The sequence below is a fragment of the Kogia breviceps genome, chromosome 2, assembly GCF_026419965.1.
Source record: "Kogia breviceps isolate mKogBre1 chromosome 2, mKogBre1 haplotype 1, whole genome shotgun sequence".
NCBI classification, from domain to species: Eukaryota; Metazoa; Chordata; class Mammalia; order Artiodactyla; family Physeteridae; genus Kogia; species Kogia breviceps.
Genome location: NC_081311.1, coordinates 89,836,293 through 89,851,058, shown reverse-complemented (window position 1 = coordinate 89,851,058; position 14,766 = coordinate 89,836,293). Strand labels below are relative to the sequence as shown.

The 14,766-nt window shown below is 36.5% G+C and overlaps 1 protein-coding gene across 1 annotated transcript in view; it reads left to right on the top strand.

Annotated features, from left to right (window-relative positions):
* UGGT1 (UDP-glucose glycoprotein glucosyltransferase 1) overlaps positions 1-14,766 on the top strand; it is a 107,932-nt gene that overhangs the window by 8,247 nt on the left and 84,919 nt on the right. The window contains exons 3-8 of the mRNA XM_059052596.2: positions 2,360-2,442; positions 4,570-4,700; positions 8,536-8,648; positions 10,327-10,501; positions 12,406-12,502; positions 13,422-13,500. Coding sequence (XP_058908579.1) covers positions 2,360-2,442; positions 4,570-4,700; positions 8,536-8,648; positions 10,327-10,501; positions 12,406-12,502; positions 13,422-13,500 — 678 coding nt within the window. The remainder of the gene's footprint in view (positions 1-2,359; positions 2,443-4,569; positions 4,701-8,535; positions 8,649-10,326; positions 10,502-12,405; positions 12,503-13,421; positions 13,501-14,766) is intronic.

Sequence of the window (14,766 nt, the reverse complement as noted above, 5' to 3'; positions counted from 1 at the left end):
CAATGGGAGAGGCCACAACAGTGAGAGGCCTGTGTACCACAAAAAAAAAAAAAATTATTTATTTTATTTATTTGACTTTTGGCTGTGTTGGGTCTTTGTTGCTGCACGTGGGCTTTCTCTAGTTGTGGCGAGCGGGGGCTACTCTTCATTGTGGTGGCTTCTCGTTGTGGAGCACGGGCTCTAGGCGTGTGGGCTTCAGTAGTTGTGGCTTGTGGGCTCAGTAGTTGTGGCTTGTAGGCTCTAGAGCGCAGGCTCAGTAGTTGTGGCACATGGGCTTAGTTGCTCTGCGGTGTGTGGGATCTTCCTGGACTAGGGATCGGACCCGTGTCCCCTGCATTGGCAGGTGGATTCTTAACCATTGCGACACCAGGGAAGTCCCCTGTGTGTATTTTTAGGTTGGACCTGATGCTAATGAAGGGTTTGTAGCTTTCTGGTTGTCCATGAAGTGATATATACTTAATTGAAGTAGAGCTCTGAGTATATTTTGAGCAGCTATCATTACTAACAGAAATATTGTGTAAATAAAGTTCTGTTATTAAAGTTGAAACAATCATTTGTTGAGTGCTTATACAATCATTTATTGAGATACTATAATGGCCTGAGAATGCAGCATGATAGATTTGCGTGATTGAGATTGGAATGTAAATCCCAGATTTTTGATTTACTAGCTCTGTGCCCTTAGGAAAGTTAACAGGCTTTAAGTGGAGAGAAAGGTATGTGTATAACGTGCCCCCCCTCTGCCTGTCACCCAGTTTTAGTGCTGTCAACTTGAGTCCAGTAACTGTCACCACCGCCACCCTCCTATCTTCTCCCGCTAAAATATTCTAAAGCAAATCCCAGACATCGTATAATGTCATCTGTAAAACTATCAATATTTTATTCTGTGGAAGTTTTATCAATATTTTACTCAGGTATCAGAAGCTAAAAAAACAATTTAAAACAAAAAGCAAACAAACTTAAGCATACTATAAACAAATGGCAGCGTTTCTTTTAATAATAACTTGTATTGTTCCTGTCTTCCATGGATTACTTCAGTGGATCTGGTAATTAATTTTCTTAAGGCTGTTTGACACTTAGACGTTATAAGACTAATTTATGCAGTGGGGTGAGAAAGAATATATGTTTAAGAAGTTTTCCTGTAATTATATGAAAAGTATATATTTATGTGCATATGGCCTCTGTAGGAATCTAAGCTAAGATTCACTTTGTATTCTTACAAAGAATACAAAGCATTTACTTGCATATCATAATCTATCTGTTTTAGTACCTGTTTTCTTAGACTATAAGCTATTATAAGGTTGGTATGATGTCTATGTCAGTTACTCGAAAGCCTAGAAAATGCCACATGCAAGCAGGCACTAAATAATTTAATAGATTATGATAATGGGTATTTTCAGAAACCTATTTTTAGAGAAGCTGTACATTACCAGGAAATGTTTCTTATGTTGCCATATTTCTATGTCTAGCTGTGGAGTAGAGTGAGAATTGTACAGCCCAGTGTTGACAAATAATGGGAAAGTCTTCCTTTGGCTAGGTAAGCTGAGATCCAGATCTGTAGTTTGCTTTCAGACAGGGAAAGACCACCACTGCATTGGTATGCCTTGGAGGAGAAGATGACCGATTTACATGAATCATTCAGTTAGTACATGCATTTTCTTTTAAGGGATTTTAGGCTCTTGGATGCAGGGAAATGTAGAATAGCCATTTTACTTTAGGTCAGTACAGTAGTGTAAAGTCAAGGAAAAAATTAAGATGGCATTAAGTTCTAAGACCTGGTTTTATTAAATCAGTGCTAACTTTCAACTAATACTTGGTGATTTTGAAAATTTAGATTTGTGGATGTAAAAAGATTACGACACACTGCCTTTAGTCTCCTAGAAATTTTTCTGGGGTCCATGTTTTCCTCGGGAGAAACTTAGGCAAAAACGTATTTTTTTGTTCTTTGCAAAAGGTTTCAGGAAATGAGCGAGCAGAGCGAGCACTAGAATTGCCCGTGTCTCCTGCTGCTGCTGCTGCGACGGCGTCTTCCCAGGGAGACTCCAGGGCCTCTCTTTGTACGGGGCCTTCCCTGTTGCTACAGCACTTCCATTACTCTAGGCTTCTTCAGGGGTGCCTGTCAAGCTCTTAAGTGAAGAAACTACGAAGCTAATCATTAACAGCTAATAAGCTAGTAAGACTTGCTTATCACTAGAAAATATATGTTATACATGTTCGTGTGTAATATATATTACCAAATAAAAGCCAAGCTTTGGACATATGGTAACTTAAAAATCGATTTTTACTCTCCTTAGTAATATAGCTTATATTAGAAGATTTCATTAAGTTGTTTTATTTCTGATATTTCCCCCTTTTCTCTCAGTGAGTTTTTAGCAGAAGACAGTCAAGAGAAATTTTGGAATTTTGTAGAAGCCAGTCAAAATATTGGATCATCAGATCATCACGGTAAAATTGAAGCAAATGCTTCTTTGACTTCGGTGTCTGGGAATATGTTAGAAACATTGATCTCTTTCAGAGTATGTGTGGCATGGCAGTTAATGGAATACATTTTTATCTTTAATGACTAGAGTTGTGATGGTAGCCAGCAGAGTCAACACAAACTAGTACTTATTTTTGAAAAAGTTTATAACTTTGGTGATAAGAGCTACCTTTGATTTTTGTTTTTGTTTTTGTTTCTCCCCTTGTTTTTGTTCTCTTGTGTTCTTTTATTGAAAGTGCTACATGAATATTTTGTGGAAGTCAAATTCATTTAAAATCATTTAGCATTTACTTAATAACCATCAGATTTGATTCACTTTCTTCTGTTATGAACTAATTATACAACTGATCTATTATCTGTTAAGTTTGTTATCATGAAGTTAGTGCCATCCAGAATGTTTTCCATTATGCATGCCAGCCACATGCAGAACTGGAGTGTCAGGGTGTCAAATTAATGACAAGGTAAACTCTATCACTTGTTTACAGTTTTTGATGAGCTTTCACAAACATTTTCCAATTCAATATAAGCTACATAGAGTATGAACATTAATAGTCAAAGATGCTGATACATGAGTAGTTAAAACCTTGAGTATTACATTGACAGGCATAAGTCCTTGGTGAAGAGAAAATGTGTAAAAATTATGTGACTGCTGTTAATATTTGACTAACTGATTTTTAACTTTATGATATTTAAAAATTAATACATATTTAAAAAGTCAAGTCTGAATCTTTTTTCATGATTTAAGTGCATAAAAGTTTTGAACAAGCTTTGGTTACATAATTTGTAAGCTTTAGTTACATAATTTGGAGTCAGCTAGAATTGAGTTATCAAAAAATCATTTTAGTTTATGATTTCATAAAACAAATTTGTCAAAGTGAGTTTTGTAATGAATTTTGAACTCTGACATTTAAAATGAAATTTCTTCAATATAAATGCTAATGTGTTCCTGGTTAAAATTAGGGGAGTGTGAATTCTCAGAAGTGACCATAAAAAGTACGTTAAACATTTTGTTTGAAAGACTAGTCATAGTCCCACCACCCAAAGATAGCCACCATTAACATTTTGGCAACATTTTAAGATATTTCTTTCTGATCTCTTTTTCTTCTTAGAAGGTGCTAATGCCATATAGAACCTTTTACATTTTGCTTTTTTAAATGTTAAATATTTTTCTTAAATTTCTTTTTGGAATAGATAATAGTGATTTAAAAGTCAAAGCTATACAAAAGGCTATACACAGAAAAATTTTGTTCCTCCTGTTTCTCTTGGCTTTTTATAACCATTTAAATTAATTTGTTTAGCCTTCAGTGTTTTTTTTCTTTTTTACAATAAATACATAAGTATGTATTCCTATTTCTTATTCTTTCTAAGAGTAAAAAGAAATTGTGTACTATATACATTGTTTTGTACCTTGTGCTTTTCGTTTAATATATCCTGGGGATTTTTTCATACTGGTACATGCGGTTTTTTCCCCTCAGGTAATGTGTTCCAGTTGTTTTAATGCTTCTCCCCAAACTACAGTTTCATTAGTATCCTTTAATATCTTGTACCTCCTCATCACACTGCTCCATCTTGTTGGGTTATTTGAATAGATAACATATGCAGACACTGTGGATTCACAGACAAGTCATAGTTTCGGGCTTTGGGGGCCCAAAGGCTCTTTGGGAGGGGCAGTTAGTAAATAGGTAAATGAGTAAATGATGTGCTAAGTGAAAGAGGTAAGCAAAGAAATGTATGGGAGCAAAGAAGAGTTGAACTTAGTCCAGTGAGGCATGGGGTAGGGATAGGCGGTGCCTCCCTGGAATAGGTGCTCTCTCAGCTGAATTCTTCCTGAGGAAGAAAGTAGGAGTGAGTCATCCAGGTAAGTGGGAGAATTGCAGTCCAGGGAGAGGGAATAGTCTGAACAAAGGGAAGAAAAGTCCAATTGCATGGTGTACTCCAAGGAATTCTAAGCATTTGACAGCAGTTCAGGACAGTATAGTGGTAACATTTTGCAATCAGTATGCTTTTGTAACACAGCTTTATACTTTATGAACTATCTTATTTGGATACCTCTAGTCATATAGAATTATTTTGGTTAATGTTCTTCCTGACAGGTACTGATTATTCCTATTATCATGCAATATTGGAAGTTGCATTTCAGTTTCTATCACCACTACAGCAGAATCTGTTGAAATTTTGTCTGTCTCTTCACTCCTACTCAGCGACAATTCAAGCCTTCCAGCAGGTAAGTTCAGTGCTTACACATGACAGTATTCTTTAGTGGTTGCATATCTTGATCGGCTGTATTGCAGTTGTCCTGGCATTGCGTTACAGAACTGTACCTTTTCTACTTGAAATTGTCTAGGATTTACAATTTGTTTATAAATAATAAGCAAAATTGATGATGTTAAGTCTTCAAATAACATATTATAAAACATATAATTTGCACTTATTTTCATTTAAGGAAAAATAAAATATCTACACAAAAAAACTGAATACCAGACTTTATTTATACAACACAGCTGAAGAGAGAGGTGATACAGTTTTTGCTAAACCAGTTAACCCTGAGTGTGATCATAGCCTGTCGATCTAAAAGCAGTTCGCGGGAAATACAGCAGATAGGAAATGTGAAACAATATCACAGGAATACAGTCAGGAAAAGCTAGAATGAGGAAAGCTTTGTAGTAAAATGATCTGATTTTGTCAATAAGTAAGTTAAAAGGAAAAGAAAAGAGGCAAGGAGGAGCTTCAAGAGAGACTATAAAAAGGTGTCAGCTTAATGCAATGTGTGGATCTTGTTGGATCTTTTTTTAAAAAATTATTTATTTATTTTTATTTTTGGCTGCATTGGGTCTTTGTTGCTGTGCGTGGGCTCTTCCCCAGTGGTGGTGAGCAGGGGCTACTCTTCGTTGCGGTGCGCGGGCCTCTCATTGGGTGGCTTCTCTTGTTGCAGAGCACGGGCTCTAGGTGCGTGGGCCTCAGCAGCTGTGGCACTCGGGCTCAGCAGTTGTGGTTCGCAGGCTCTAGAGCACAGGCTCAGCAGTTGTGGTGCACGGGCCCAGTTGCTCCGCGGCATGTGGGATCCTCCTGGACCAGGGCTCAAACCCGTGTCCCCTGCATTGGCAGGCGGATTCTTAACCACTGTGCCACCAGGGAAGCCCCTTGTTGGATTTTGAGTTGAACAAACTTGTAAAAAATAGAGAGCAAGAGAATCAAAGGTGTGTATACTGATTGTATGTTTGGTATAAAAGAAATGTTAATTTTAAAACCTTTTTTAAAATTCTGAAATGAAACCAGCATAGAAAATGACTCACAAGAAATATACAGTATAAAGAATTATTACGAAGTGAGCACTCTTGTAATTTTCACCCGGGTCAAGAAATTGAATTTAGCCAGGCACCATGGAAGCCCTTCATGTGCTGTGTCCCCATCATGGCTGACTTTTGCCCTTCAAAAGGAATCACTTTCTTCTGTTGGAATCATTTGCTGTTTTTTTTTTTTAAAAAAAACACATTTCATTGCCCAAGAATTCATCTCCAAACAATAGAGTTTAGTCTTGCCCAGTTTTAAAAAATTTATTAATTTTTTTGGGGGGTGGGTGGTCTCTTAATTTATAGGTTCTCCCTCTATCCCTTTCTTTTCTGTTGAATAACTTACACTGTTTGCCCTATACATTTTGTTTTTTCTTTGGCCCCAGCAAGGGCCTTGCTGGATCGTAGTTCCCCGACCAGGGATTGAACCCAGGGCCCTGGCAGTGAAAGTGCTGAGTCCTAGCCACTGGACCACCAGGGAATTCCCAATAGATTGCTATCATTACAGAAATTTCTCTTGTACAGCACTTGTCTGTAAGAATAAGGGTGTTACTCTGTTCTTCCCCTCTCCCCTTTTCTTACAATAGCTTTGTATGGGATTTGACACTGAGACTTTTTCTGCTCAATTTGATGTGAAATTAGTTTTCCTTAACTTTTGGAGGTTGGCATGGTTCCCTATTCTGTTGATTTTATGTTATGTTAAAATAGGGTGGCTTTAAAAAAAAGGTAGCTTGCTTTTTGAAATTTCCTGACTCTGTTCCCCTCTTGCACTTTTATATTTGGACTTTTTCTTTTATTGGCTTTTATCTCTGTCCTATTTGAGTTTTATTCTGCCCTCAACAGTTTCTCCGTAGAGTGGGGCCCTTTCCTAGAAGGGAGTCCTAGCCTGTGAGTTATGAGTTCATAGTGGTCAGACTGCCTTGTGCTTACCTGTACTAGGTGAAACAAGACCCATTGGGCTACCATACTTTCCAGTGAAAACCTTTTGGCTGTTTTGGGGTTTTCTTGTTTTCAGGATCATCAGAATCTCTGCAGTTTCCCTCTGCTTCCATGGCCTCTGATAACCGCAGGTCATTTTTGTGTTTTGAATCATGGGGATTTCCTTCCACCTAGTTTTGTCATAAATGTGATCCACTGGTTTTTGTTTTCATTTTTGCTTTGTTTTTATGGGAGAGCTTGGGAAGATTGAAAAACTATGCTGCCGGTGGCCATCAATACAGAATTGTATTACTTTTTAAAAAAGTGATAATTAATGGTAGTATGTTTTTTTAAAAAATCTCTCTGTTTTGGGAGTTCCCCGATGGCCTAGTGGTTAGTATTCTGGGCTTTCACTGCCGTGGCCTGGATTCAAACCCTGGTCGGGTAACTGAGATCCTGCAAGCCGTGAGGCTGGCCAGAAAAAAAAAAACACAAAACACCTCTGTGTTTTATTGACACATAGTGAAACACTATAAATGAAATGCTATTTGGAGCTTGTATCGAAATGATCCAATGGAGTGTGGTAGGAAGGTGGAAGAAATGAGATTGGCCATGAATTGATAATTATTGAAGCTGGGTCATGGGTACATAGGGGTTTATTGTACTGTTCTTTCTTCTTACAAACACAAGTTTGTAAGTTTTGTAATAATTTACAAAAAAGAAGAAAAATGTAATGGAAAGTTTTAATATTAATTTTTCATAGCAAGCTTTCCATTTCTCCTCATCTGTTCTTAATTATTTGTATTCCAGCAGTAGAAAAGGACATTCAGTAGGAATATGTTACATAAATGACATCAGTGCGTACCCAGGCCTTGTCATTATGTCCTTTCCTTTCCCCATCTCTATACACTCATGCTTCTCACTGTGCCTCTCGTTTAAGTTGCAGGTGGATTTATCTCATTGTGCCTGGGCGTTATTGCATTTCACTCTAAACATACCCCACGTCTCATTCAGCCTTTCCTTTGAATATCTTAGTGTGCTCCTTGGATAATTTTACCTTTCCATCTGTACTCTTTTTTTAGGCCCCGTTGGTTTTTTAGATTCAGTGTCATTCTTTCTGTTTCAGGGAGGGGCTTCACATTAATCTGCGTATTATACTCAATTAGGACTGCATTGTTATACTTTGACACTTACAATTGACATTTGTAAGCTTGGTTTTCTACAAGGTACATACTGTGTTCCCTGGATATCTTTTTTTTTTTTTTAAACATTAAAAAAATTATTTATTTTTGGCTGCATTGGGTCTTTGTTGCTGCGTGCACGCAGGCTTTTCTCTAGTTGCAGCGAGCGGGGGCTACCCTTCGTTGCGGTGCGCGGGCTTCTCATTGCGGTGGCTTCTCTTGTTGCAGAGCACGGGCTCTAGGTTCAGGGGCTCAGTAGTTGTGACGCAGGGGGTTAGTTGCTTCGCGGCATGTGGGATCTTCCCAGACCAGGGCTCAAACCCGTGTCCCCGCATTGGCAGGCGGATGCTTAACCACTGTGCCACCAGGGAAGTCCCCCCCTGGATACCTTTTGATGTCTTCTGAGATAGAATTTTAAAGTTCTGTTTTGGGGATAATAATAACACCTACCTCATGGAATGATATTGGGAGGAACTAGATGAAATAATACAAAGAAAGCAGTGAAACATAAAGCTCTTTCTGTCACATAATGGGTGTTCGGTAGATGTTAATTTTTGCTTTTACTGATGTTGTTTTATTATCATTTTATTACCTATTTAGAATATTCATGTTTTTATCTTGTTTTTAGTTAGAAGTTATTTTAAAAAATGTCTTGTGTCTTAAATGACAGATAGCAGCTGATGAACCTCCACCAGAAGGATGTAGTTCATTTTTTTCAGTGCATGGAAAGAGGACTTGTGATTTTGATACCCTTGAGACTCTTCTACTAACAGCTTCTGAAAGGTAGATTGTGTGTTTCTTTATTTAAATGTCATGCATTCGTTGTGCTTTCTTCTATATCAGGTCCACTGTCTGATTTTTCATATGGGTTTTTTAGTCCGTAGGTATAGTGGTTTAGAATGTGAATTCTGGAACCAGGACCAACTAGATTTAAATTCCAGCTCCATCACTTAAAATAGTTTTGTGAATTTAGGCAAATTACATAACCTTTCTTTCCTCATCTTGTTTCAGAATAGAGCTAATAAGAGTACTTACTGTTATTGTTACTTAGTAATGACTGTATCGGAGAGATTACATAGGCTTTGTCATCAGCTTAGTAAAGAATATTCTGTGTATTAAAGCCAGTGCCTGGAGTAATGATATTAATGATAATGATCTCTCAGGATAGTATTAGTTTCAGACAAAGGAGACTATTTAAGATAATTGCAAGCTTAATTTGAATATTAAATTGGTAATCAGTGGACTGAATTTTTGCTTAAAGGTAGGTTTCCTGTGGTGGACAAATAACAGTAGGTACCTCTTGCTGTCTGCCTAGGGCAATAACCCCTCCATACATCCTCTAATGCTGTTATAAATTGTATAACAGTGATCTCTCTCTGTGATATTGCCCTACTCTACCAGAAGTGCCAGGAGGGATTTTAGGTGGGGAAATTCTTCTTTAGTGAGATTATCTGCTTAGCACCTGTCCTCTGCCCACCAAATGGTATGAGTGCTTTTTCCTCAGGGTGATAACCAGAAACTCAGTGAGCATTCAGCTGTCTTGGGGTGAGGTATGGACATTCAAAATTGGCTGCATGGTAAAGTGCTGTTTCCTTGGGGAAAACAAAATTGACTGACTTGAAAAATTCTTTCTTTAATTTGTTACAATAATGCAGACCTTTATAAAGAAAAGAGTGATAATGTCTCCTTTTCTGAGAGGTGGTAACCATTTTTAATGGATTGGCATATATCCTATTATACTTTTTTCTGTGGTTATAAATTTTTACATGTAGGTAGGTTTATTTTTATAAGGGGCATTTTCCACTTAGTACGTGTAGGTGTACCTCCTTAAGAAGGATTGGTAGGTCATAAAGTCTGTGCATTAAGATCTACTAATATCTTGATGTCATTCTTAGAGAAGTTTTCTTGAGGGGGGGAAGTTTTAAAATTTATGAGGATAACCTAAATTTTAGATGCAGTAGTAGGATGATCATAATAGTAAAAATTATAGAGGAGGGAGATGCTGTAATTGGGAAGTTATACGCTTAGATTTATCCTCTGCTTTTTTGCATTATTTGCACTTAGGTCTTCAGATAAAAAGGTAATTACATTCTATTTATATGGTAGAATAATTACTGAAGTTTTAGTACTATGAAGGCTGGATGTGTATCCTTTTTCTGGCTTTTTTACCCCCTGCTCTAGAAATTGGTAACAATTATTAGTCAAAGTCTATATTTTAAGGTTAGTATTTATATAATGTACATTCGTTAATTTTATTTATGAACAAATAAGACTCATACCTGTTTTATTTGTTTTCATATTCTTACTAACTGAAAACTATTTAAGATTGTGATACTCTTTATATTAAGATGCTTATAATGTTTGCTTAAATTATCATTGCTGTAGCTTCATTTTGTACTGTTTTTAATGTTTAAAAGCTTTTTTAAGTTAACAGTTTTAAGCTTTTAATATTTATTTTCAGACCAAAACCTTTATTGTTCAAAGGAGATCACAGATATCCCTCATCTAATCCTGAAAGCTCAGTGGTTATTTTCTACTCTGAGATTGGCTCTGAGGAGTTTTATAAGTTGCACCGACAACTTGTATCAAAAAGCAGTGCGGGCAAAATCAATTACATATTCAGACATTATATATCTGTAAGTATTGACTTACTTTATAACTGTTATATTTTAAATATTAGTTTGCCCACTACAACCTTAGCACTTCAGCTAATAATTTCCCCCTTTATAAAATGATTTGAACTACTTTTTGGGGAAGTGAAATACTTTTATCAAATGTTATTTGCACATAGGAGGTCCTTTGCTTGCCTTTCTGAAGAAATGTAAAACAATATGCCTAAAAAATGGCTGTATAAAATTGACATTCTATTTCAGCTTTGATTTTTTTTTTTTTTTTCCTGGCCATGCCATGCGGCTCCTGGGATCCTAGTTCCCCGACCAGGGATTGAACCCGGGGCCCTGGGCAGTGAAAGCACAGAGTCCTAACTACTGGACCGCCAGGGAATTCCCTATGTTCTATTTCAAAATGAACCATGTAAATTATATTTAATTTGGTCCAGATTTAATATGGTCATCATACTATGGAACTGATTCTTGAATTCACTTCCTTTCCAAACCCTTTTTTTTTTCTTTTTGGCATCTTTTCATTTGATAGAAAAAGGAGGATTTCTAAAGAGGTAAAATCAGGCAGAATTGATTTAAAATTAAGCTTTCGAAACCTTGTGTGGCATTTAGCATTTAAAATATTTATATGTAAAGATTGTTGACCCTTAAAGTTTCTGTGTCATATGAAGCTCAGTAAATATTGGATGTTAAGTCCATGGGAAAGTAAAATAAAAATTTTAAATGAAAATTTATGTGAGCAGAAACAGATTTATCAATATCCAGTTTTGGACACTCCCCCTCCCCCCCACCCTGCTCTATTGCTGGTTGTTTTTGTTTTTTTTAAAAAATATTTATTTATTTATTTGGCTGTGTCAGGTCTTAGTTGCGGCACGCAGGATCTTTTGTTGCAGCACGTGGGCTCTTCGTTGGGGCATGTGGGCTTCTCTCTAGTTGTGGCGCGTGGGCTCTAGAGTGCACAGGCTTAGTTGCCCCGTGGCACGTGGGATCTTAGTTGCCCGACCATGGATCAAACCTGCGTTTCATTCCCTGCATTGGAAGGTGGATTCTTAACCACTGGACCACCAGGGAAGTCCCTATTGCTGGTATTTAAAGGGCCATCCTCATTCAGGATGATGGTAAGCCTGTGACATTAGGTCAGCACAAACCCTGCCTGAAGACATTTAAAGTCAGTAAAAAAAATGTACACACACACACACACATATTTACACACACGGTCTCAACAAAGCACCTCTAGATTTGAAACCTCACCAGTTTTCAACCCTGTGTAGGTTCCAGAACTGCTTTTTTGTTTTCTCCATTTCTTCACATGGTTTGGTGACCTTTGCCCTTTCCACTATCCCTTCATCTGTTTTTTTTCATTTTTTTTGTTTTTTTTAAATTTACTTTTGACTGCCTTGGGTCTTTGTTGCTGCGGGCGGGCTTTCTCTAGTTGTGACCAGTGGGGGCTACTCTTTGTTGTGATGCGAGGGCTTCTCATTTTGATGGCTTGTCTTGTTGCAGAGCGCCGGCCCTAGGGCACGCGGGCTTCAGTAGTTGTGGCTCGCAGGCTCTAGAGCACAGGCTCAGTAGTTGTGGCACAGGGGCTTAGCTGCTCTGCGGCGTGTGTTATCTTCCCAGACCAGGGATCGAACCCGTGTCCCCTGCATTGGCAGGCAGATTCTTAACCACTGCGCCACCAGGGAAGCCCCCTTCATCTGGTTTTGTTTCTACCTTGGAATTCTCATTCTCACACTTGTGGCAGGATCCACAATCTAAGGATTTCCATGGAAGTTCAAGCATGTTTTGAGTGTGTAATCCTAGGTGATGGCTATGTGACATTAACATGGTCAGGCTCTGTATGCTGTGATGCATAAAGAGCTAGGTGGGAATGCATGGAGAGCTGAGTAGTGATGGTGGAATACTTGCTCTGCTTGCAGAATCCCAGGAAGGAGCCTGTTTACCTCTCTGGCTATGGTGTGGAGTTGGCCATAAAGAGCACAGAGTACAAGGCCAAGGATGATACTCAGGTGAAAGGTGAATTTGTAAATTAAGACCAATGTGTTTTCTTTTCTTTAAATGTGAGTTAAAGGTGAATTTGTTTCTTTAATGGAAAAGAATAGATTTAGGAGTATTATGAACCTATGTGTGAATCTTGGTTCTGTTATATCTGAGTTGGGTGACAAATTCTTTAGGTCCTAATTTTTTCCTCTATAGAGTTCAGATAATGATATATGCCTCTTAAAGTATTTTTGAGGAGAAAATAAGATGTAGAGGTAAAGAATTTAACAAAGTTTTTTTCACAAAAGAGTTCAGGAAGTAGTAGCTATTGTTATTGATGATAGGTAGTTCACAAATAGTAATTAATTTGTGACCCAGTGTGAAATCTTAAGCTATCATATAATTAACAAACTGTTTCATGTTTTTATATTATTTTCTGCACTTGAACAGTTTACTGTGGATACTTGCTGTTGTAATATTCTAGGGTTTTGAATTCATTATTTCCACAAGTTTTATGCGTAATCTTTTTATGTATTTTGAGCTTGTTTTAAAAGTAAAAATGATTGGTTTTGGTACATGGCAGATAACCTAGTACTTCATTATCCTGTCCTCAATAATTATATTTAGGATTAAGTTGCCTAGTTGCAAATTCCTCAGAATTTTGATATTGAAAAATCCATTATTCATAATTTTAAAGGTATTAATTTTGAAATATTTAACATGTAAAAATTTCCACAGTTTAAGGAAAAACACATTCTTTCTTTATCCAGGAACACAGGATATATCAAAAACACATTTATTGTGTGTATTTGTTAACCACTATGTTAGTTGAGGTATTCAACATTTTAAATGCTATTATACTTTCAGGTGTTTCAAATTTTTTTCAAATTTTATGAAATTAATATTTTTATTTCTAATCTGAGTGATCAGACATGTATTTGCTGTGCTTTTGTAGGAACTGAAGTTAACACCACAGTGATTGGTGAAAATGATCCTATTGATGAAGTTCAAGGATTTCTCTTTGGAAGATTAAGGTATGTATATTCTTTTGGGAAAGGGTCTTGTTCTCTTTAAACCTCCAGCCTTCTTCACATTGTAAGCATCATCTTTCTCTTTACTGCCTGAGTTACAGATCTCCCAACAATACTTTATGTATGTAATCTAATAGGAGGAGATGACCAGTTAGTTTGTAGTACAGTTTATGATTTCTGGTAATTCTGAAGCACATTATTCTTACATGATACTGTGGCTGCCTGCTTATGACTTAAATTGATTTCCTTTTCTGGACCTTGCATTTGATAGCATAAAGTTACATGCCATTTTTTGATTCACATAATAGGAGAAATCTGATTGTTTTATGCAGTCTTTTCCTGAGGAAAATCAAATGTATTTTACGTTAGAGAGGTCATAGCTATTAGTTATTTATTTATTTTTGCTTGTTTGTTTCTTATCTCTTTTTAAAAAAACTTTATTTTATTGAATTATAGTTGATTTACAGTGTTGTATTTATAGCTATTTACTTATACTAAACATAGTTTGAAAAATTGCAAAAGAGTTGTAGTAGGTGTGGTAGATTTTATATATGTTCAGTTGAAATACCTTTTATTACAATTTGCTTTTTATGAAAGAGGATAGGAAGTGGCTTTTTGAAGAAAATTCCATGACTATTTTATGAAAGCATAATAGAAGTTTATAGCTGAAAAAATGTTCTTAGCTGTTATTTTAAATGTTGCAGTTATTTCTGATATGATTTGATCATTGTTCAGAGCCCTGAATTCTGCTTTATCTGGAAATCTTAATTAGGACATTTATGGTATGCTTTAAAAAAATTTTTTTTAATAGAAATAGTATGTATAAGTGCAGTTTCATATATTTTAGCTTTAACATTTGACCCAGTGAAATGACAGCTATAACAGTTTAGTAGAGATGACTTTGTTGATGTTGAGTGACTGTGCATATGTTGAGTTCATCCTGTGCAAATGCACATTTCTTTGTGTTGAACATCAGTTGTGGCCTTATTAATATGCAGTCAGGTTCAATTTTTACTGCATCCAGGTTTCCAGAATCCCTTTTCATATTCATGTTTTATATGTTTGTATTTTGGATAGCCTTATGATTTCATGTGTTTATAGCACAAAGGTAGTATGTAGAATATTGAAGACAATTTCCTTTTTGGACATTCAGAATAGTTATTTAGCTATCTAAAGTAAGTGACCCATTTTAAGGTATTTTTATCATGAAGAAAAGTGTAGTAACTGGAATGGATTGGTGGGATGGTGAAGGATCTGAGTAAATATTTT